Source organism: Apteryx mantelli, chromosome 1, assembly GCF_036417845.1.
Source record: "Apteryx mantelli isolate bAptMan1 chromosome 1, bAptMan1.hap1, whole genome shotgun sequence".
Classification (NCBI taxonomy): Eukaryota; Metazoa; Chordata; class Aves; order Apterygiformes; family Apterygidae; genus Apteryx; species Apteryx mantelli.
Genome location: NC_089978.1, coordinates 19,688,719 through 19,713,747, shown reverse-complemented (window position 1 = coordinate 19,713,747; position 25,029 = coordinate 19,688,719). Strand labels below are relative to the sequence as shown.

The 25,029-nt window shown below is 36.7% G+C and overlaps 1 protein-coding gene across 1 annotated transcript in view; it reads right to left on the bottom strand.

The window, feature by feature from the left end:
- DDX10 (DEAD-box helicase 10) overlaps positions 1–25,029 on the bottom strand; it is a 231,868-nt gene that overhangs the window by 194,886 nt on the left and 11,953 nt on the right. Inside the window, exons 6-10 of the mRNA XM_067289783.1 lie at positions 24,539–24,728; positions 22,242–22,368; positions 20,825–20,987; positions 19,317–19,401; positions 4,481–4,582 (exon numbers count right to left, since the gene is read on the bottom strand). Coding sequence (XP_067145884.1) covers positions 4,481–4,582; positions 19,317–19,401; positions 20,825–20,987; positions 22,242–22,368; positions 24,539–24,728 — 667 coding nt within the window. The remainder of the gene's footprint in view (positions 1–4,480; positions 4,583–19,316; positions 19,402–20,824; positions 20,988–22,241; positions 22,369–24,538; positions 24,729–25,029) is intronic.

Here is a 25,029-nt window from a genome sequence, read left to right as displayed (position 1 = left end):
TGAGAATTCTTCTGAGACAGATGAAATTCTATGAGATAGAACAGGTAAACACAGTACTCATCTTCAAAGGGGGAAAAAGAGGAGTTAATTAATAGTTTTCTTAACTTAATACTGAAAAAGCAATTTGTAAGTACCTAAAGAAAATAAGTAGATACGTAATAGCCAACACAGTTCAGTCAGAAGCAAAGCATGACTAATCAATTTAATTATCCTTCATAGCAGGATAACAAGCTTTAAGAATAGGAAAGAAACAGCAGATGTCATATCTTGATGTTAGCAAAACATCTGGCAGTCTCACATTCTCATAAATAAGCAAGGGAAACATGGTTACATGAAATCTCTAAGTAAATGCAAAACTGGTACTCAAAGCTGTACTCAAAGTGTAGTCACAACTGACTCTGTCAAACAAAGCATGTACTAACTTCCAGTTCTCACCTGGGCCCACTGTTACTCATTATTTTCTATAATTACTTGAATATTGTAAGAATGTGATTAAATATTTCCAGGAAACAATATGTTAATGGAGCTCCAAGCATAGTGGAAAATAAATTTAGACAAGATACAACAACATTTTGTTGCCTGCACATAGAATTTAGCTTAAGTAATTATGTTGAAATTTGCAAGGTATTTTACAGTTAAAAGCAAGGCAAGACACTGTGACGTAAATCTAAAGTTAGGTTAACAAATAGGGTATGGTGCCCTGAGCGCATTCTGAGGTTGCGTGTTTGTTAATGAATGTGTAAATTTGCAAACCAGAATATTAAAAAAAGTCATAATACTGGATTCTTCTCTCTCCAATATTGTATCATGACACCCATCCTCTATCCTCTTTATCTTATCCTGGGATTCCAAAAAAGGAGAAACTTGGTCATCACTAAAATGGACTGTTTTAATAAGGAGTTTGTATGCTTTTTTCTGAGTGAACACAACTCCTTGCTGTAATTTTGTGCATGTGACTATTTGGAGAGACAAACCTAACAAATGTAAAAATTTTAATGATTATCATAATTTATAAACTTGCTTAAACAGTTAAGAGCAAGTGAGAGAGAGGAAACTATGGAAAAAATAGAAGGATTTTATGACATGAAGGATTTTATGACATGGTCTGTCCTTTTAGCTAGGTTGTTTCTTTCTTTTCTTGCTCTGTGTGTACACATTTTGCATTTACGCAACGGCACTGTTGTTTTGCCTGGCAGCTGCATAAATGGCCGCTCCTGACTGTGCCATAATGTAAATATGAACTCCACTTACTTGGTCTTATGAACTGATTAGGTGCATTTGCTCTCTAAGTTTGCTGGTCAATACTCTGCTTTCCTCTCATTTTCCATTTTCAACACCAGAACGCAAGCACTGCTTTAACCAGACACACTCCCTTCCCCATCCTCAAAGTGGAATTAAAAAAATAAAAATAAAAATCCCAAAAGCAACAAAAAACACCCAGCCAAAATGGCACCCTAAAATGGTATGCTTTCTCTTTATCAGCCACTGGCTTAAAAATACTTTGCCTTACACACAGCTGTTCAAACACGATTAACATACTGAAAGCATAGCTACCACACAAAAGGCTTTAGCAGTTTCTGACCCATGGGAACACGTCTGCATTTTTCTTTTTTAAACACAACTTCTGATGAGAAAATCTATATTGCATTAAAAATACACACCATTATGCTTTCAAGCACATAAAATACATAGTTAGCTGCAGCACATGGAAGTTGCAAGTTTTAAGCTTGTATTCATATTTCAAAGGCCTTTACAGAGTGAATCTGCTGGTAACACTTCACTGTTAGAGAGCATCAGAAAAAGACAAATTGCATAGTGCAATACATTACAGAGCATAGCATGTTATTCAGTAACAATTGCATAGGAAAAACAGCACTGACATGAATCCTCTACGCTTGCACAGAAGGTAAGCTCCTTACAGGATTCCTCACGGGAGGGATAAAACTCGCAGAGGATGTACGAGTCAGAATTTCCAACGCATCATGGAGATGCACTGGGAGGAAGACAGTTATCCTAGCAAATTCCAGCCTTAGCTCTTTTTCTCCTGTAATTATAGCAGCAAGTAAGTCATGTTTAAGAATGCTTGTAAGCACTCTTAAGAAATCAGGCAAGAATCTTCATTTCACCAGTATACAACACATCTAGAGGGAAGACGGCAGTTCAAAAAGTTTATGGTGTCAGCAGGAAAACTTTACTAATGTGCTAAACTTGCAAGATTGTATAGACTGAGCTAGAAGTGATTTTAACACTTTTTTTCTATCTTATTTATATTTTTTAACCTTATACACTACCAAAGACACCTGGGTTTTGGGAAGATAATTCATCCAACACTGAATCCTCAGGAGAGCATGCACACATGAAGACACTTCCAAGATGACCAATGTGAAGACCCAATTGCTATTCGTTTAAATAAGCACTGTGTGCATTTTTTAAGTTAAAAAAAAAACTCACTTGTAGTTGTAACATCCAAAAGGTAAGTTTCGATTATTTTTTTTAATATATACTGTTTTTTATTTATACACACACACACACACTGTTTTGATATAGCAGCAGCAGAACGCTTCCTGTATTTCAGCCAGCTTCCAAGAAGCAGCCCTTTCTTGCTTCAACTGCTTGGTGCTTTCTGTCTGGATCCTGGCTACCTACAGTTACAGGAGACAAGCTGGCAGGCTGGAGGGGTAGAAAGAGCTGAGCAAGAGAGCAGCCGGAGCAGCACCACACCTCCTTCCTTTAGTAAAATTTTCTAGAGGCACAAAAATTTGTTAGGATATGTCCTTGGGAAGCAGCTTGTTTATCTTGATACTCAACTAAATTAGATGCAATGAAGTAGTCTCAAGGTACTACTGAAAATAATTTGAGTTTACAGTTTGCATCTAAAACTTTTGAAATTATAGACTGCTTATAAATGTAATATTTAACAGTTTCAGAGTAGTTTATTGTCCTATTTGAATGCTCTAAAGTATACTATATATTATTGTATATTGTACATAAACATGTATGGAAAGTGGAATTAAAAAAAAAAAAGGATAACAGTTTAAGAAATTTCAATTTCTTACCATCATTCGTTACACTAGAATTCAAAGAACACAGCACAGTTAGTTTTGAGTTGATATGAAGGTTTAAGTGATGAGGTAAGGACAACTGCTTAATTAAAGTTTCACACTATTTTGTTTTGTTATCAAAAACAATTATCTGTTTTGATATCAAAAACAAATATTCCACAATCACTCTCTGCATACAGTTAATTATCTTCAGGCTTAAACATTCACATCTTCTCCTTCAAATCATAGCTTTTCAAAATAAAACAGTCCTAGTCCTCCTCATACCCACTTGCACAGAAACTAATTTTTACTTTGTCACTCTTCTCCGGCATTTTTCTAGCTCTACTAGGTTTTTGGCATGGGGTAACCTGAACTCTATCAGTATTTAAAATTAGTCAGATCATAGCATATTTTCTGGCTTGCTTTCAATTCTTCTCCCATATTTCCTTCACATTCTGTTTGCCCTTTTCATTTAGCATTGGGCTGACAGCCTCAGAGAACAACGGACTCCTACCTACCTATAATAGCTAATTAAGAAATCACCACTGATTTTTTTTTTAATTTATTATTTTTACAGTTAGGGGTTTTAATCTTTCTTACATGTGCACTATTTTGCATTTAATGGATATTGGAAATGTAGGTGCTTTTTTATTCTTACATGGTATCATTATGTCCTTTTGTAACTCTTTTCAAAATGGCGAGGGTATATCAATGGAGTCCTGTAGAGTTTTATACTAACTGTACAAATGGAAACTGACTTTAAAAATGATCATTTAGTCCCATCTTTTATTTCCTATCCTTCAACTAACTGATTCAGAAAGACCATAACAAGTTGGAAAAATAGTCTGGAACTAATGAAAAGGCAGGGAAGAGAAACAAGAACGATAACAGGTCTAAAAAAAGCATACAAGGAAAGATTAAAGAAACTGTAATTATTTAATCTCCAGAAGAAAAAAAGGTAAAAGATAACGATAATGTTCAATCAGGTAGAAAGTAGTTGCAGAGAGTAAGGGAATAAGTCATTTTTCTTCTCTTTTCCATATTTCTTTTGTCCTGTGCCAAAAATATATTTCACTTAAATTACTACAAGGGAGATGCCTATCAGATACTTGAGGAAAAACCCTTAATGGCAGGAACTGTTGAGTACAGACGAGATCACCTTGTGAACTGCGGAGATATTCTTCAGCAAGTTAGACAAACATCTATCAGGAATGATTTGCGCAGCTGATCCTGCCTTTGGGAAGCAGGATGGAACAGGTTACCTCTCAAGGTCCTTTCCTTCTACAATACTGCCAAAAACAAACGATCTCCAATGTTTGTCTAACTCCAGGCAATTCATGTTGCTTATCGGCACTTGACTAGATCACAACTGTAGTAGACCTATCATAATATTCCTACGGAAAGAAGGCTGAATTACATACAAGCCATTAATCACTTACTTGATTTCACTGACAGGTACTTTCCTCTGTGCCAGTTGTTCCACCATGCCTTTTTCTTCCGAAGGAAGCAACACTAACAAAGCTTCACCACCTTCTTTGTATCTGATCAAACACAACAAAAAAGACACTAAGTAAACATACAAAAAGCACTTTTTTTTTGAAGTTTTCAATAACCAATTAGAATTTATATTTGCTTCCTTATAAGCATCCCAAATAGCAGACAACAATCCTCACTTTACAAAGGGAAAAGAAGAGGCAAACCAATTAAGTGATTTGCCAATGCCAACACTTATACTGGTCTCAAAACTATACATACAACATTAAATATCTGGGACTAAGATATGGATTCAGATCAGCGGTTCTTATTCTTCTCTGCATTAAAAACATTTCTGTGGTAATCAAAGGGCAAAAGCTTACAATACCAGCAGATCTAGCGACTTGTACTCACGCTTTATCAACAGGCAACTCTTCCTAACACTTGGCTACAACCGGTTCTCATTTGCATATCCTCCAACTGAAAGAAGGTAAAGGCTAAGAAAGGATTAAATGCCTTCATCCCAAATAACTTCTACTTGTGTCTTAAAAAAAGGCTATTGGTCTAGCAGGTCACAAAGGCATCACTGAAGAAAAGCATAAAGACAGCAGTTCTTCCATCTACAGAACCAGTTTCCAGGTGCAAAAGAAAAAATACAGACTGATTCCATGAAAACCATACCTAGCACTCCCTCATCAATGCTTTCAACGGCTGTATCAAATCTAACTGAGTTGACAGTTACTCAGATTTATGGTCAGCCAAAAAAATAAAAATTCTTCTATTTTGTTCTTAAAGCACCTTCCTTGTTCATCTCCTTGAAGTGACAAAGTGTCAGTTACTACTTTTGTTGAACTTAGCAAATTGAAGAAGCTCATGAAGAACAAATTACTCAACAGCACTAGTAAACAAACAGTAAATCCTACTACAGAAGTAGTACAGTGATGAATTAGCTTGTCTGCATTATCTGAGCCCACGTTTATTGCAACAGGTATATTCATTCTTCTTTTATTTGTTTAAGAATACTCCTTTAGAGTTAATAGCAAGTTAACAGGTTAATAGAGAGATATTGCATAGAGGCCTTGTTGTATTAAAAAAAACAACAACCCAATTAAATTTAATTTCAGAAATGTGCCAAAACGGGACAGAATCCAACACAACCAACTGAGGAGAGTTTTTGTGGGACAAACCAAAGCAAGACAGAAATCAGTCATCCTACAGAGCAGCAGTGAACTAGCAAAGCTACTCACAGGGTCCCTGGGAGGAACACATTCTAATACATAAAATGCTATGACTACAAATAGTGCATTTATTTGAAACAAATTACTCATTATATTATTTTTCAAGTGCTACTGTATATCAAATTATTTACTACCTTAACAGGCCTTTGGTTTTGTTCCTGCTCCAGTCACATTTTCCTTTTCCTTCTATGCTGGTAAAACTTTTCATCTATTTTAAACATATCTGCATATCCTTTCTGTTTTCTATATGATAATTAACCTGTTCACTCTATCTTTATTCCACTCTTAATCTGTTGCTGGATCAGTACCTCTCCCTCTTCTGTCCATCATTCATCCATTCATTTCTTGCCCTTCCATAAATCTTTGGCTTCTCTTACTCCATCACACCTTTCCAGTTGGGTCTGTGCTCCAATTGCATTAACTCTTCCCCATCAAGAGAACCATCAAGGAAAGGAGACTATACAAAAGGTATAAAGTTTCAGCAGAAAGGTGGGAGATGTTATTACTTTGTCTTTGGGTTAGAAACCACACAGAGAATAAGACTAGTCCAAGGTAGGTCACATATATGGGATTTTTTCCAATAAAAACTCAGCAGCGATAGAAGAAAATACCAGTCCAATCTTTGCGGATGGAGAAGCGGATTGAAATGCTATTTAAGGAAGTGTTGGAGCCAAGGCTCTTTGGCTTAAGATAGCTTTAAGTGTGAGGCCAGAGAATGTGGAAGGATATCCTCAGGCACGCCGGATGAGAATTGTATCACTAACTGATAAAAGTCATTTGAGATGGAATGTAGGGAGACATCCCTCAAAATATAAACAGCTATCACTTGGCAAAAACTGTACTGCAGAACTGTTTGAAAACTACAAGCACTATCTGGCACAGTGCAGTAAGCAACAAAATCTGCAGTAAAAACAGTATGACAGTTTTCATTACAGCTCTCTGCTTTCATTTGATGAATTTCCAAAGCCACAACAAAATGCTGTTGGGTGTACTGGTCTGGGGATTGTTTTCTAAAGATAATTCCAGAAAAAAAATTCTGCCTTTTTTTAATTCTTATAAAATTTCATGATGTAAAACATTTAACACTGACATTCTAGATTATGAAATCTGACAGGGAAATCAAATTGATACAGAGGAGAGCCTTTGTCACACACCAACACCATGAAAATTTATCAAAATACGGTTTGGTAAGAGTAACATGAAACAAACGCTAAGACATTTGGGCTCTGTGCCAGAAAACATTGTTCTGGGGTGGGGGTTTGAAGTACTGTACAAAAACCAATGTGTAATATATTAACTTGAGTTTAATCCCTTTAATTAGTAGGCCTAAAACATTGTTGATGCAGAAATATCACCCTGCAGGATGGTTCTGAGAAAGTTCTAAAGCAACCCATATGTTTGGGTTAAGGCAATTTATTATCTTTAGCAACAGTGTCAGGGACCATAAGTCACTGCTGACAAAACATTCAGTGAATGTTTGGGCTGTTTGTATAATAATTAAAGTTGGACTGTCTTATTTATAAAGACCAAGCCCACACTTTATGACAGCTCTATATATTTTAACACAGCCAAATTCCAAATGATATTTCAACAAAGTAGGTGCATGTCACATACTGCACTGTCTGAAGAGACGATGGAATCCTGGAAAACAATTGAGCCAGAGAGGACTTTGAATTTTATGGCAAAAAATTGATGGTCACAGCTCCAGGGCAGATAATTATTCATCAAATGAACTTGAACTCCCAATGCACTGCTGGAAAGAAGGAAAATGTTCTCTTATCTACCTAAAGCAGGTATCAGACAGGAGAACAGAGATGGTATTGCTGCCAGTAACAGTCTCTTCAATTCTTTCTATAGCATAACATACACAATTTTGCTCTTCTCTTCAAAATAGATGCTATAGGAGGAAAGAATTCAGAAAAGATCTATGAGAATGATCTAATGTCTGCAAAGAATGTCTGTTTAGTTTCTCAGTAAGAATCTTCCTCATCTATCAAGACAAAGAAGGTCTCGATCACACTGTAGGATGATCTTTGTAGGTTCATTAAGATTAGTCAAAGTCAGGAAGTGATTCACACAGTTTTGTTGCTTCTGGCATTTAGTATCTTTGAGTGCTTGACCTAGCATTCCTAAATTTGCTTTAATATATTTCTTGTGTTAGTGTGAAACATACTATGAAAGATGAGTGCTACACAAATCACGGAAAAAAATTACCATCAAGGGCTGATGGATGTAGATACAGTCTCTGCACACCACAAACCCAAACACTGGAATGATATATTATGGGAAACATCATTGTACATTAGACTTGGTCCTATAGGTTTTCCTCAGTATCCGCTAGGCCACTCAAAACACCATATGGGATCAGACGAACCTTTCATCTGACTAGCAAAAGGTATTCTTGTGCTATTAGTGCTAAACATATTATATGCTGAGTCAGTCATCTTTTCAGAAACTACAAGTTCTGAAGACACATTCCATAGATGATTCAAAAAAGAAAGCAAGCATTAAACCTGGTATCTATGGAGAGCAACTATTTCAAAGTTTACATTAAATCTTACAAAGCCTTTATGCAGACAATGGCTAAGGAAAGAAGCAATCACGTTAAAATAAAGAATAGAGAGAGAGGTTTTCAAGTGCATAAACTTTCTCATCTTCTGGCAACTACTAAGAAAAGAAGCAACGTTAAAAATATTCCTCAGAGCTGATGCATTCAGATATTCAAAGGGACAGAAAGACACCTGATAACTATCAAGGCAGTCCAAGCATTCTCCTTAGATATTCTGGAGTCATTCACTCATTTAAATGTTAATATTTTAAATGCACTTAAATTAAACTGAATAGAAGGGAGGAGGAACAGTAAGTTTCAGTCAAGCTACCAAGGCAACAAGAAGTGTGATTTAATTAAGTGTGAAAACCGCCGGTTTAATATTAATGCTGTTCTTCAGAGCTAAACACGAAAATGAAATCATTACTGATTTGAGTAAGCTGAAGAACAAGAGATCTTAAGTACCATCTGGAAAGGTTTGTATCTATTTAGCCTCTCCCATGGGTGTTTACTTACAGAAAAGAAAATGCAAGCCTATAATACAGGAGTTTTACTTGTGCAAAGTTTTACATATCTCAAAATGAAATGAACAATTTAGTAACAAATGCACTAATAAGAAAGCTACAGTCTTAAAAAGATCAACCTGCAAAACAGAGGTGTTTCTTGCTGTGGAAAGCCTCATAGTTTCCTAAAAAAGTGTTTTCCTTGAGCCTTTCATACTAAGAACTTCTATATTTGCAAACTCACAACACAAGCCCCTGAAAACTGGCATAGAAAGAAAAGAACATTTCAACTGTCTGCTCAAAATTTTGTTTCCATTACAACATCTAAAACATAGGAGAAAAGAACATCCTTCCATCTCCTAAGGGAAAAAAGTTCTCCACTAAAGCCAAAAAAAGAACATTCCTGTATTTTTTTTTTCAAGAGACACAAATAAAACCTTTACACTTTTATATACTACAAAACAGCAAGGAGTCAACCTCAGCTACTAAATTTCTTCTGCAGGAGGACTATAATGTCTTTCTACAAAAGAGAAGAAACTGCAAAAAGTTCTCACGCTTGCTGACTGAAGCCTTCAAATTGTCACCAAAAGTGGACAGCTATCTTAAAAGTACATGTATCCCTGTACTTCTAGTTCATACCTGTCCCATTTATTTATTCAAGAAGCAATGTACTGGCTTCAACATTTAATAAAAAGGCAAGTAATTTTTCTGCAATTCAATCTTGACTTACAGGAAAGGAAGCAGTGACAAAACATCGTTAGCACTACAAAACAAAGGGTAGGAATGACATATTTGCACTGATTGCAGGTGAGAAAGAGAAGACCTACAAACAAGGGCAATCTCCAAAGGCTAGATAAGAAGGAAATGGGATAAATTAGGACAATCTGGTGCTGGCTAATTAGAAGCAGACAAAAATGGTTAATGAATGTCAAGAGCACTATTTCCCCAGCAAAGAAATGCACGGAGCTGCAGAATAATTTTATTTCCTTGTGTGTGTGGGGAGGGGGGGAGAGCTCAATCGTTCAGTTGAGAGGATAGTGTATTTACCATGACAGAATCAGTCCTAATCTTCTGCTAAAGATCACCCTGAGCTGCCAGTTGGTAACAAGCATGAAGGAACTGACAGCATGGTAACCATTCATTGAGGCCAGGATGAGAAAAAATTCTTTTCACGCAGGCCAAACACAGTAAGTTTTAGTTAATCCTAACCCAACCTTGATCAGAACTAATCAAAGGCTGCGTATACCCCAACCAATACTGTTAAAGCAAACCAATACTACCATTATCACCAAGGCAATAGATGAAAACGTAATCTGGTTATTAATCAATACCACCATATTGTGCAGCTAGAGCTGAGCTTGTTGCAGCTATACCCAGAGCCATTATACATCCCTGACATGACCGCTGTAACATACGCTTCAGTGAAATACATCACATTAACTGTCAGTGACATGTAAGTCATGACAATACCTGAATAAAACAGGAACAGGAACCGTCAGACTGCTGGTCAGGCAACAGTGTTCTGCAGGAAAACAGACATTTGGTAGGGAAAAAAATGATGGGAAAGTAATGGGCAGAGAACTGTAAGGATAGTCTGTGCGTGTATGTAGACATTAAAGGAAACATTATACAGGTACTATCTTGAACAGATGTATTGGAACTTGTTTCCTAACATTTATATTTCAGAAGATACAAGCTGATGCCAAACTTCAAGAGAGTTAAAAGTAGTATTTCTGCCTTGTTTGGAAAGAACAAAAACATCTATTTTTAAAATTGGAAAAGGAGAAAAATGAAGATAATGAGATATTTGTAAAATTTGGGGGAGGAGAGTTGAAGATACAAAGATACTTGTGTGACGGTTTCCTGTGTTTGCATATTTCCCACTTCCAGAAAACTCAATATAATGCAGGTGACAATGCTTTTGAAGGTATTCACCACACACAAAACTATGCAAGGAACCTAAGTGTAGAATTTTTTTTACTTTTGGAAGTAACAGATCAACCACCATAATCAAAAATATGTGTATTTTTTCATCTGTTGCTTAAATGTGACTTTTCCAAGTTGACCTTTGCCACTTAAGATCTAATTTAAGCATAACCGGGCCAGCATGGAGGGCATCAACATATGCTATTAGCTTATCTGTCAAAAGACTTAGGAGGAAGTAAGCTACCGCAAGCTACAAACTTATGAGCTTAAAGACACCCCTAAAAAGCTTTGTATTCCAAAGCAATAAGCCATCTCAGGGAATGTTAGTATTCCAGAAGCTCACCACAGCAGATCCTTTCAGGTAAAGGAAGTCAGACATCAAGAAAGCCAAATCAATTTCTGAAAAGGCTCTTTCTCCCCCAGATGAGATTTACTATAGAGAGCCAAGGGGAGTAAGCAAAATACTGTTTTTCCGGTCTTTGTTTGCAGTCCAAGCTCCAGTTCTAAAGAAGTTCGGAAAGCTGGAATAACTGAAGAGTCTGAGATCTTTCCTTTTCTAATATTTTTTTCTGTCATTTGCCAGAGAAGTCTCAGTCTTATTACTTCATTTCAAGGACAAAGGCATAGCTATGTGTCCACAAGTATGTAAATGCTCATAAAAGTAATAAAAAGAAAAGATGAGAAAGACAATTTTAACAGTTAAAATAGTGCTGCATATTGTCTTATAAGGACCTGAGTCAAGCATGCCTCATACCATTAAAAAAAATTTTGGTAAACATCCATATCTAATAAACAAAATTATTACATTTGAAGTGCATTCAGTAAGTAACATTTCTATTGTATTTCTGTGACGGCTGGGGGAGAAAGTTAGCATGCATGGACTCAAATCTAAGAAACTTTGTAATCGGCTCTGAGGTCATGGTTCAGTCCTTCGATAATTTGATTTCAAATATTAAGCTCCTTAACAGAATTGAAATTTTAGATTTGATTGACTTTGGAAAAACTCTCTAGCTGAGATTTATAATCAGATACTACTTTATTAGAATTTATATAGGACTGGATTGCCTGGTATTAATTTGATGATTGAACTCCAATCCTACATAGTCAAGAAACTCAAGATCCGAGTTTCGATCTCACTTATTAGATAATTTAGTTCTGAGGATATGTTTTGTTCAAACTCAGACAAAACCCAAAGAGAATAACAGGAAATCTCATGAAAACAGTGTGAGGCCAGCACTTTTGAAGATTTGGGAATGATGACCAGAATGCTCAGCTAGTTATTGTCAGGAAGTCAAAAGATTCCTGAAAGGCCTAAGAAACACAAAAATCATATCTAGCAAATTAAAAACTGCATTTCCAAAAAAGACTATATGCAAATTTATAAAATTTATGCACCACAGGTGGCCATTCCTTGTGTTTCCCATTCAAATTCCTATTAGTTGTAGACAGAAAACAAGAACAACCCCAAACAATGTAACTTAAAAAAAGATTAGATGAAATTTTGAGTGTAAAATATCTGCTTCAGGAATGTTAACCCTGACATACAGAAAGTCAGGCCACTGAGCTATAATAAACACAAAAGCATTAAGGTTACTAAACCTTCAAATTGAACGCTATTTGAACACTTCAAACAGCATCAAAACTAAGACCACTAAATTTGCCTCCTTTTGCATGTGTATTATAATACCACTCTAAATACATGTTTTCACACTTCTTCCACAGGACTTTAGATTCATCGTACACATTGGCCCAACTATTAGTGCAAATCATTTAATGGTTAGTTCCACTGGGAAGCCTAACTATTCATCATGGAAAGCCATCATTTATTCATTGCACACCATTCAGACCCCAAATATTCTGAATAGCTGACTCTGCAACAACAATGTTCTTTAAACCTTGGCATACTATTTTAGTTTTCATTAAGAATCTAGAATGAAACAATTCCATCATGTGGAATAACTGACAAACAAAATTGAAAAACAGCACAGATCTTTGCTTCTACAGCTAACTACCTATCCCTGTAAAGACTGAAAGAGTATGAGATCCACTTTTCCACTGAAACTCTCTCTATATATTTATTAACATACATAAGACTGCAACTGAGATTTGAGGATGAGGGAGAAAAAAACAGGCACAGTATTTCTTCATCTGTTGTAAGAAGTACTTGAAAACTGAGAGAATCACCAGCTGTGTATGCAAAAACACATCTAATTTTTGGAAGTTAGGTTATAAACAGTGACTTCCAATCTACATTTTGAATAGGTTAATTAAAAACCTCAACAACCACACTCAATAAGGACTGCTAAGTGAGTCAAGTTCTAATAATTCTAGCATGTTAATTCATTTTATGATTTTCAATTCCTTGATAAAATATCTACAACAGTGAAGCATAAAGCATTTCAGTTTGATGCACGTTTGTCTGTGTTCGCTCTTTTCATGTAAAGGGATAATATTAAACAGCTATGAAAATATATCCCAAAAAAGTCAAAATCGGCACTTTTATTCTGAGAAGACCTATTTCAATCTGATACTCATATGAATAAATCTGTTCACCCACAGGCTACCCTTCAACAGGGAGAAAATAATATCTGTATTTATCCCTAAGGCCTTCCACAGAAATACAATAAGTCATAGTTTTGTTTTAAAATTCAACTGTTAAATCTGATTATGTAAGCTCTCATTTTTAAACATCTTTCTTAAAACAAAGTAACAGCTTTAGCTCCCTCACATTGTGTTCAGTTTAGACAAAATTTTGTTTCCAATTATACTACCTTCCGGGCCTTCTGTCACAAAAGGGATTGGTGACATCTAAGTTTCAAAACAAAAAAATATTGTTTCTCCTAGACCCTGATAAACAGTAGATAAAACTCTTCTTGCTCATACCTTTTACACTGCTGGATTTCTTCCCTATGGTGGGAATCTGCTGTTCCATTTTTTAAGTGACAAATGAACACATGCATAAATATCACGATTTCTATCCTAACTACATAATCAATCGTCTCTTTAAGACAGGCATTTTTCTTTAAAGCAGCAATCTTTAAGAAGTGAACTGCACTGCTAAGTGGAAACCGGGCTGTACCGCCTGAGGGGAGTCCTGCCAGAGCAGCCCAGCAAGGGCCACCACCCACCGGGAAGCTTCCTTGCCACCCACAGCCAAACAAATGCTGTGGACAGCCCGTGTTCACAGCTGAAGGTTTCTAAGCTAGTGAGAAGAGCTCCCTTTTCCATGGGCTATGAAAAATCCGAACTTCACAGAGCATTTAAAACTAAAAACTAAGTCAAGTAGGTTCTTGAATTATCTTAGTTCCAGTGTTTTGTTCATTCCTATCCCTCTTTTGTATAGACTACAGTCTATAGACCTCAGTTCAGTTAGACCCTAAAAAAATTATCAGTAAATATTACCATCAAGTTAGAGATCACTTCGGGGGTTTGCAGGGATTTCTTCTGATCACTTTACATCCTCTTCCTTCTCTCGTCTATACAGTAGGGCCCATTTATCTCTATAGCCAAATCACGAGAACCACGTAACTAGGTTTTATGTATGCCACAATATCATAATCCCCTTCATTCAGTCATACTAGCTCATCTTCATGTCCGCTCAGCACACTCATGCAGGAGAAATGATGGACAAGAACAGGCAGCAGCTCACAAACCTTATCATGCTAGTCTCAAAATAAATTGAATTTAAAAGGCCTTGGGAGGTTGTTGAGTCCTCCAGCTAGTTTGTGAGCAATCCATTTCCCACAGCAGCTGTGTCCACTCTACTGTGTTGAAATATATGTGCTTGTTTTTTTTATTACAGCTTCCAGGATAGTTTCTTGTCAGCACGTAATAACCATAGCCACTTAGCATTTTAGTGTATTGGAACATTCGTATCACATTATTAGAAAAAAGTTCTAATGGATAATATAGTTCCAGTTAATGCAACTGCAGCACCACAGGATACTGTTAAGAATGTAGCTAGGTTACAGTATTTAATTTTAGAGATTTTAATAATATAAATTGCAAGTTAAATATGTGGTGTCAACGATTTCTTGTGACCTCCACTGGCAGCTATTTTTATTTTACTTAAGATAATGATTTGACTGCAATATAATATAAGAGATGGTCTAAATACCACACTTTTTTTTAAAGAAACATCAGTAAAAGTGCTTCAGCAGGTCTTAAACACAAAAAGATAATCAAACAAGGAGCTGTCATCTTGATTATGCAGTTTATTGACTACCCACGACACACATCTCTGGGACACGTTTCCCAGACACAAGCTTCCACCACTGAAAAACTGTTCCATTAAGTCACTCACATTTTTAAATGCTTTAGTCCCACTTGGACAGATTATTCTAAAGGCTTATTAGTCTCACTTCCATACCTCTAATGTGCAATTAAGGGGAGCCCCAATGAGCATGTTTCAAAGCAGTTTACTTCATGACAGAGTAATATCATTAAATGACCTGCCCCTTTCACCTTTCCAAAACTTGTTGTGTGTACATGCTTCAGTATTCACAACACAGCAGAGAGATTAGAGATCTTCTAAGTCTTTATTCATGTTCTTTGGCTGCGATCATCACAGCAGCCAGCACAAAGATAATAGGCAATACAGTATCCTGCTTTGAGAATACTGTTTTTTTTTTTATTCCATTTGTTTTCAGAATATAATTTACCTAAAGGATAAAGCTTATGTACAGTTAGACTGAATATGCATGCTTATATGCATACCCATACTGCATTTTACAAAAAAATTACAGTGACTTTCCTAATTTAGATTAAGCACCTAACAAACCTAGTGCAGATTAAATACCATTAATATCAGAAGTCTGAGCCTTAGCCAGACTTAAAGGTTATATAAAGATCTGGACATACCACAGTGATTATAAAAACTGCAGAGCAACGGATTTATTGTCTTGCATTTTACTGTCAACATTTTTAAAAAAGACTCCGCACACAGAAGAATCACTAAACTCAAGTAACAGCTTCTATAGTCTCCCCTGAAGGAAAAGCAGCAGGGGGAACGAGGAAGATAATGCTCGGAAAGAAGGAAATTAATTACTGAGATATGCCAGGATAACAGGATACGGATACATCCAAAATACACAATACGTATGCATGAATAGAAAGATAGAATAGACCTTCCAATATCTATCCTACTTGTCAATGCAATCATGACTGAAAGAAAAACATCCCTATATATGTTCCTTTTCATGCCACACAACTTACAAGTTAGGCTTGGAAAAACAGTTGGAGGGTGAGAGAAACGCATATGGCTGTGCTTCAGAAGTTATCTTTTGCTGTCCTCTAGTGGCACTGCAACTTGTTTCACAAAGCTGAAGAAGGAATTTTTTCAACTGTAGGCTTCATGGGCTACAGAACAGCAGGCATCAATAGAAATTAAAAGCCAGAACTGAGTTTTGCAGACGATCTCTAGAAGTATCTCTTATTTACTTAGAACGTTTAAACTAAGACCCACAGGAAAAGCAGTGTGGTCTAATGACCACACTGAACATGAGGAAAAACTTTTTCACTGTGAGGGTGACAGAGCACTGCAACAGGTTGCCCAGAGAGGTGGTGGAGTCTCCTTCTCTGGAGATATTCAAAACGCGCCTGGATGCAATCCTGTGCAATGTGCTCTAGGTGACCCTGCTTGAGCAGGGGAGTTGGACTAGATGATCTCCAGAGGTCCCTTCCAACCTCAGCCATTCTGATTCTGTAATAGTTTAAATAACAGTATTTGCTAGGAGACTGTATGACAAGAATATAGTCAAAAAATATTTAAGGACATGGCTACAGTATTGTCAATATTTTAGAAGTTATGTTACTATACTAGCTAGACTTTAAATAAATATTTAAAAATGTAATTGGAGAAAATATTTTCCACAATGTTTCCAATAGTTTCCACAGTTGCATTAAAAATGCAATTGGAGAAAATAGTTTCCACAATTTTTCCAATCACTGCAATAGTAGCATATCTTCCAAGTTAAAAAAAATTAAAATATAGGACATGCCAACTCTACTATAAAGTAAAAGCATTACTGGACAACACCCAGATTTTCTTGATTTTACTTTACCATAAACAAAAATGCAGAGGTTGCAATATATGCTCCACAGTAGGATGAAATGCAAGTGAAATCCTACTTAAGGAACACAGTGGTCTTAACCATTTAAATTAATCAGTATCTTGCACTTTTGCTAAGGCTTTGCAAAAGTGCAAGAGAGTTGTGGAAACACACAACAACAGTTCATCTTCAGCCCCTGTCCCAAACTAATACTTTCTCTTGACTTTCATATTTACTTTTGTGTCACAAAATAATTTGATTTCAAAAGTAAACAGTATTCAGCAACCCAGTTTTAATTACAGCTTAACATAGTCTAATTAGCTGAGATATCTAATTTAGCTTTCATTCCATGCAATTATACATCCTCATAACCCATGAACCTTTGTAATTATCTCTAACCTCATTAATGACAACTATTAAACTGCAGTTAATTTTTATTAAGTTTATAGAGAAAACATGAGCTCCTCTCATACTAACTGCTGCTACTGAAAACAAGTGAAGTTTCCTACTCAGCATTAGCTTATTTACTTAGTGCACAGTATATACCTAAAACTATTAAATATTTTCCTTATCTTATTTTCAGTGGTTTTTTCATGCCCTTAACTTTAGTCCTGGGAACAGATTTGTTTCGTGAACATCAGGACAAAGAGACTCTGCACATTTCTCCCGAACAAAAGCCCAGGGTAGGGCAGAACCTTCACTGGTCTCTCTATCAGGTTAAGAGACAGAAGGTACCTGCAAAGCTTTTCCTACAGAAGGAATTTGCTTTCAATATCAGTCACAATTCTGCCAGCTCAGGTAACTTGCTCAGATATGCTTACAATTTCAGTAAGGTCTGGCTACTGAAAAATTCATGTAAAGAGAGATCTAAATGACAGCCTGGTGAAGCAAGGGGCAGACGTTCGGCACTGCGGATGTACGGCAGAACAGACCCTCTGCCCCCACACTCTGCCTAAACCTGTTCCTTACGCAACCACAGAGGGTTGTATTTAAGAGGCCTCTGAAGACAGACCCATAACCTTGCAAGGCTAACATCCTGGTCACAGTGACATTTTATTAAAATCATTGTTGAAAAGGGGTGGTTATTTGCCTTTATATAGCTCTTCCCCATCTCTAAAGCTGCTTACAATCATTCTTCTCAGCACCTGGTAAGTGTTGGGAAAAGGTCTAAGGACTTTAAATCTGGACAGGTACTTAGTGACACAGCTACGAAAGAGTTCAACAGTCCTTCTCGAAGCTGCCAGTTAAACCATGTCATATACATTGTTTTCCCTTCCATGATGACAGTATACCACGAACACAAAATTACAAGCCTTCTGCAGAAGCCACACAGGATTTAAAGAAAAGGTTCTAACTAAGCCTATGGTCTTTTTTCAGCCAGGACCAATGACATTAGCCAAATTCAAATCTTTAAGCAGCTACACATTATATCTAATTATATATAACATTCATTGATTTTCCTTATAGCCAACATATTTCCAAAAGCTATTTAAAAATCTATTATTCCCTTCTATAAGAAAAGGGTAGGTAGCAAAAAGGTGGACACAGGGAAAAATGGAGCAGAGATGTTATCAATTACAATAAATACATGCCTAAAAACTCCACATTCTGAAAAAGTGCTGAAAGTAGGCTTGTTCCTACTACTGAGTCACCAAAACTTACTGCTGTCCAATCCAAATACACAAATCTCAAACTCCTACAGTACAATTACTGACACCTGTTCTAAGAGACTGTTCTGTCATTATATTTGACTTCAAACTATATGGCAACATAGATGGTAAAACCCTACTGCAAACATATTAAATTATATACAAGATATAATGCCAGGTCTTGCATTTCATCCTTCAAATAACTGGATAAAGTTTTTAATCTACTGAACTATACACCACAACAACTCCTGTTTCTTTCAAAAATCAGCTTCAGAGATCAAGGACCAGGTTTTCAATAGTGTATCTGGGTAACTCCCTTTATAAAGCCTTGGCCACAAATATTTTAACTAAAGCTATCCCTAAGACTATAACTCCACAAAAGACTTAGAAAATTAAAAATTTAACCAGCTATTAACACTGTTTGATTCCTTACTTCTCAAAGTAAAACAAGGAAGAAATATTATGATTCTTTTGATGAGTCTTCAGTGACACTGAAAGAAATTGGATCCACAAAGTATAAAGCTTTATTTACCTATAAATGGCAGTGGCAACACAAGCTTTTCTACACACAAATGTGGTCCACTCAGCCTTTGTGGTAATCCTGCCAAGTACAAAAGACTACTTTTGCTTCTTCACTATTAACCCTGCCTAGTCAGATTAAATTAGACATCATTTGTCCTATCTGCTATAAGGAGTCTCTGATGCTCACAAAGAAACAACTAAGTTAAACCATTTCTTTTAAATAATCAAAGGGTCTTCTGGTGATAACAGCCACCTTTCTTTCCAACTCATATTTCATTTTTTTTCAAGTGAGTCTTTAGCCAATTAGTAGTGCCTGTAGTTATCTAGATTAAAACATTAAAATATTAATCAAAAGTGAATATGAACCTGGCCGTTCTTCCCACTCTGTGGATGTACGTATTTGCATCTTCTGGACAATCAAACTGAATGACCCAGTTCACTGCTGGAAAATCTGTGTAAAGAAAACACATGTTAAATTTTAAGCTCTCTGAACTCAAAATCCTCCTGCTCAAGAGTAATACATTATTTTGGAGCATTGTTTCCTGTAAGAACTATCATTTAGATATCAATTTATAGACACTGCCTGCATGCAACCTCCAAGTTAAAAATAAAATTAATTGCATGTATTAGCACATTACAAACAACCAGCCTCTTCATCAAAGCAAGTTAAAATTAATGGTGTCTTCATTTCCAAAGTTATGACAGTGCACTGAATGGAACATAATTTCACACTTGACAAGGAAAGACAGATGCTTTGTGTCACACAGATAACAAAACACCACAAAACACCACAACATTTAATAATTAAATAACAGGATTTGACCTACTTTTACCTAGAATTTCATTATCCTACTCTACTGGGATTTGAAGTGAGCTGTGGTCAGACACCAATGCTATAACTAGCCATGTAAAGAAATATCATAGTCCCTCTCAACAACAGGAAGAGGAAGTCACCAAGCTAGACCAAGAACTCAATATTCAAAGTGAATTATAGTTTTAAAGGGCAATTTCCAACTGCTGTATTTCATCTAGCTGGCATTGTAATGAGCCAGTGCTACTTCCTGACCAAGTCTGTAGTAATGCAGTATTCCACAATTACACCTACACTCTATACCCAGGCAACCATACCCACATTAACTCCTCACTAGCAAGATTTCAGCCGTGTAGAAGGCATGATAAACAGTTTTCATTTGTGTTCACTTCCATTTTGGAGCAATTTCCTCCTCCTGTAATGTACTGACAAAACCTTACATTTTGGACAATAAAAGTTTGCTATCCCAAAGAAATGCAAGTAGACTCCTGAAAAAACTCTTTTATCATACTTAATTGCCTCCAAAAATTAAAAAAATGTCATAAGTAGCAAAGTATTTGCAAAAATTGTAACTGAGGAGGAAATAATCCAGTAATTAGCGACCACAGAAAAGAGAAACTCAAGCCAAAACAGCACCTATAAAATATTATTGCTTTTGCCTCATCTATTATTTTGTCCCCTTAAAGTCCCATAATCCCACACAGTCCACAGACATTAAAATTTCTCCTAGATTATCTACAGACTTAAAAAAAATAAACAGATAGTTTCCACTGACTACACTACTAACAAATGGCATTACAAGACTAATGACAGCTTAGGTCATTCAGGGACAAAAAGAAAAACTAAGTACAAATGAACTGCACCTCTCTTCAGCAAAGGAATGGCAGAACTCTTTGAAAAGCGTACCTTTTCCTTTCTGAGACACCATAATGAGCTTTTAAATACTGTGGTAGCAAACTACAATTTGATTTGTAAGAAGTGAACCTGGCCTCAAGAGCATACTGGTACTGATAAAGTCTTAATAGGATTGGATCATCATTTTATTGCTTTAATGGGCACCTACCGAGGCCACGAGCTGCGATATCTGTAGCAAAAAGTACTGCTGCCTTTTTCCGAACAAAACAATTGTAGACTTCCATTCTCTTCATCTGATGCTGTTTGCCATGGAGTGCCAAAACAGGCACACCAGGCTGAAGCTTGCAGAACACTCTGAACAGATACTGGACCTGTTACCCAACAAATCAGAAGAAAATAAACAAACTTAACATTATGTGGTAATGATCACATCCAGGAGATAGCTACAGTCTTAGCCCATAAAGCAAGATACACTTTTCTCCACATCAGAGACAAGACAGGCAGTTCAGAGACACCATCACACACCCAGGTCCTACAGCAGGGGATGAACCACGGCAAAGGCTGCCATGCCTTTCTGCAGCTTTCCAACAAGGAGCAGATTTGGGGCACAACTAGTTACGCTGCACGCAAGAGACCAAACATGAAAAGTCCATCAGAAGTGCTGTTTTTAGGCAACACTGGAGGGGTATAGTGTCTTATGCTTGCACTCCAAGCAGTCTACATAGTCTTGTCTTACTATTTCAAGCTTCAGCAGTTTATCTTAAAAAGACAGTCTGTTTATTACTACACATCGTACTATGGTGCAGTACCATGGTGCAGCGTTATTCTGTAGCAGGTGGCTAACTAATAATTTTTAAGATAATAGTTACAGAAATTGTGTATATTGCAGTAACAGCTGCAGCTCAGAGAGAATTTCTGTAGAAATAAGTCTACAGCCTCACTGTACTCTAGCCAACTGCAAAACAACAGAAATCCTGTAACCTCTTGCACAAGTGCAAGAACTAAAGTGAATATTTATCACACAATTATCTGTTGAATATATATAGTAAAAATATTCCACACATACAGTAGTCAGAGAAAGAAATATCTGCCACACAAACATTTACGAATAATTTCAAAGAAATACTCCCGGGACAGTTGTACAAGCAGGCATTCAAAGGATTACATCCTATATAACCGTAAGAAAAACCTTTCCACACACTACTTCATAATTATAATTTATTTAGAGCAAGCTTTCAAAGCTTTTAAAAAGAGCAGATACATCTATTAAATAGTCTGTAATCCAACTATGAAATGCCTCACCAGACACAACCGTATTAGCTCGCTCTTCGCTACGTAACTCTTAGCATCCTTTTTCAACATCAGAGCATAGAAATCAGTACGCAGATCCCTGCGGGAGCCTTCCCGCACTGAGCCCACAGCCCCACGCTTCCCGACACCCCAGCTGTCCAACCAGCCCTGCGCGACATGTCGACAGAGGTGGGGGAGGTCTGGCTCCTCCCCGCTTCTCCTGGTGCAGGCTAGTCCAGAATCTCACCTCTCTCATGCTTTGATATCTACATGAATATCTTAATTTTAGTAGTTTTAATATGTCACAGAGGGGGGAAAAAAAAAGATAGTCATACCTCTTTACAACTTGCAAAAAACACAATACTCTTCTTTTTCAGATGACTTCTCAGGAAAGAGTATAACATGTTTATTTTTTGTTGAAGCTCACAAACAATATAGTTCTGGTCCAAAGTTGCTGGCGTACTAAAAAAAAAACCAAAAAGTTTATTTAGATTCCATAGTTCCCATAACATTAAAAAGAGAATAAAGAACAGAAAAAAAACAGATTATACAGACATACAATATCTAAAAAGCTGCTGACCTTTCTTTCAAGTCAAGAGTGTCTGTCAAATATCCAGAAAAAAGAAAAAATAGTAAGGTTGGGAAGTTCTCCCACTTGGAGGAACAAGTCTTAGCAGCTCCACTGGAAAGCTACTCTTGAAAGACCAATCAGTTTGTTTACTATAATCCTGGGGTGAGGGGAAGATGGAGAGGAGGGGGAAAAAAAAAAAAAACTTTTGACTTCATTTCTAAATTCAGTTACTAGCACCTAGCCAAACTCCTTCCATGTCTAAGCAGTGACATTCAATTTGCCTTGACTTAAAAATGCAATTTTGTCTATTAGTGCTATTAAAGCATCATTTGTGCTTAAGGCAATGTCAAAGCACAGTCTAATCATGCACAAAAAAGGCATTGATGTATTTTTACTGATCACTCTGGCATGCAAAGTGACTTTGCAAAGCTCCAAATTGTCACCTTAACTCACCTTTCAGTTCTTTACAAAGTAAGAAAAGAATATTCTTTGACATATTTGCCCTTGAAATACATTCAAATGCTCTTCTCTCACAGTCCCTCTACTCCACCTTAGAGAGACCAAGGGTATTTAAAATTACTTTATTTTATTGAAGATGCCACATGAGAGAAAGAAATTACATGACACTGCTCTAATTTTTATTCTACTAGTCACTTTAAATTATACCACAGTACCTTTCGCCTTGTAAATCTTTCACAGGAAACTGTTTCCTTAAGATAACACCATCCTACATACAAAGGCAGTAATTCTAAACTAAATCAAAAAAGGAAAATATTAATTTGTTTTATTATCTAATTGTACCTCCCCAAATAGCTCAAAAACTCCGATGTGCTTTAAAACAGACTTTACATCTGTTTCACAAACCTTGCATTTTTGTGTAGTCGCTCCTCAAACAGAGGACTATCCTGGGCTTCTATCTCCTCCTCTGCTCTCTCCTGCAATTGTATTTATTTGAGATCCCTTATTTATCAGTAGCACTATTAATGCTGTTTGCAGTATAATAAAGAGACATTCTGGAGTCAAACAGTTAAAACCTGCCTAAGGATTCAATCAAGTTCTACTGTTCATTTTGCTGATTATTCCTTGTTTGCTCTTGGTTGAGCCATTTTACCACTGTGCTTCACCTTCCTCCACCTGCATCTTATGTATGGAAATATATGCATGCTTCATAGAACAGAAAAACTTAATCATACATGTTCATAAGCAACATGTCACTCAGAGAATAGAGCCCACAGAAATGCAAAATTTTAAATAGTGGTCTTCACTTAGATTTTGAGAGAAAAAAAATGTGCTAACACTGTGCACCTTTCTGCATTTAATGTCACATTAATTTTTTTAAGCTGGGCAGACCATATACTTCCAGGGAGGACCTCCCATTCTGGTCCAAACTGTATGACAACAAATTTACTTCACACGCACAGGGCTGGAGTCCTGAACGCGCACAGCAAATCCTGCGTGTCTGGAAGCACAAGACTTACTGCACGTGGACAAATGCCATATGGTTTCCTAAGGACACCCAATACTGAGCACACAAACAAGATGGTCATTCTGCACATTCCCAGTAGAGTAGCATTTCCTTGGAACACCAGATTTATCAAAGACACACAGAAGAACTGTATTTGTGCAACAAATACAGCAGTATTTGTTGTCATGGCGGTCCTGCACAGTGAATATGAAGGCAGGAGGGGAAAGAAAGCCAAAGAACAAGAAAGCAGCAACCAAGAAATGATTGCTGCTACAGGCAGAAGACTACTCCATCCAGACTATAACCCACTCTTGGAGCTACCCTGAAAAAAAAACAAACTTCCAGTCAGAGAAGTTCCTGGGGAGCCACAAGCAAGGTGCAGGTTCAGCTTCCCTGCAACAAAATCAATCACAACTAGTAACCTCTTATCAGAAAATTCCTTACTTTCAGAAAGGCATGCAACAGGACCAGAGATTGAAGGAAGGAGAAGGATGCATGATTTGCCTTCTGCTTCAGCAAGATGACAGTCAGGGAAGCAGCTAAATAGGATCATCATCTGTTTAAACCCCAGGTCTAGAAAAACCATCCTGACATACCTGAATTTGGCTCTCTCATGAACCCAAACGTATTCTGGATCTTTCAAACTCAGCCGTGCAAGATCCTTCACCGATTTTGTTTGAGTTGCTGAAAAAAGCAAGGTCTGGCGTTTCTTAGGTAGATTTTCTATGATTGCGTTCATTGTATCAGCAAACCCCATGTCTAGAATTCTGTCAGCTTCATCAAGAACTGAGTTGAAAAAATAGATTTGAGAGAAACTGTTTTTAGATTTTATAAAATTCAAACTTTAGATCTGTAAAGTATAAAAATCAATGCCTACTTAAACTGCAGAGACAGACTTAATTGCTGTATACTGTAGAATTTTCTTTAGTTGCTCATGTACTCCATAAAATATGTTAAAAAACTGCAACAGAGAAGTTGCAGCAATTCCCATAACATTATGTACTTTCAGCTTCACATGCTGAAGCATAGGAAGATGTGCATTTCAAGTAACCTGTTCACCAATTTGCAGACAAACTGCAAATTATAA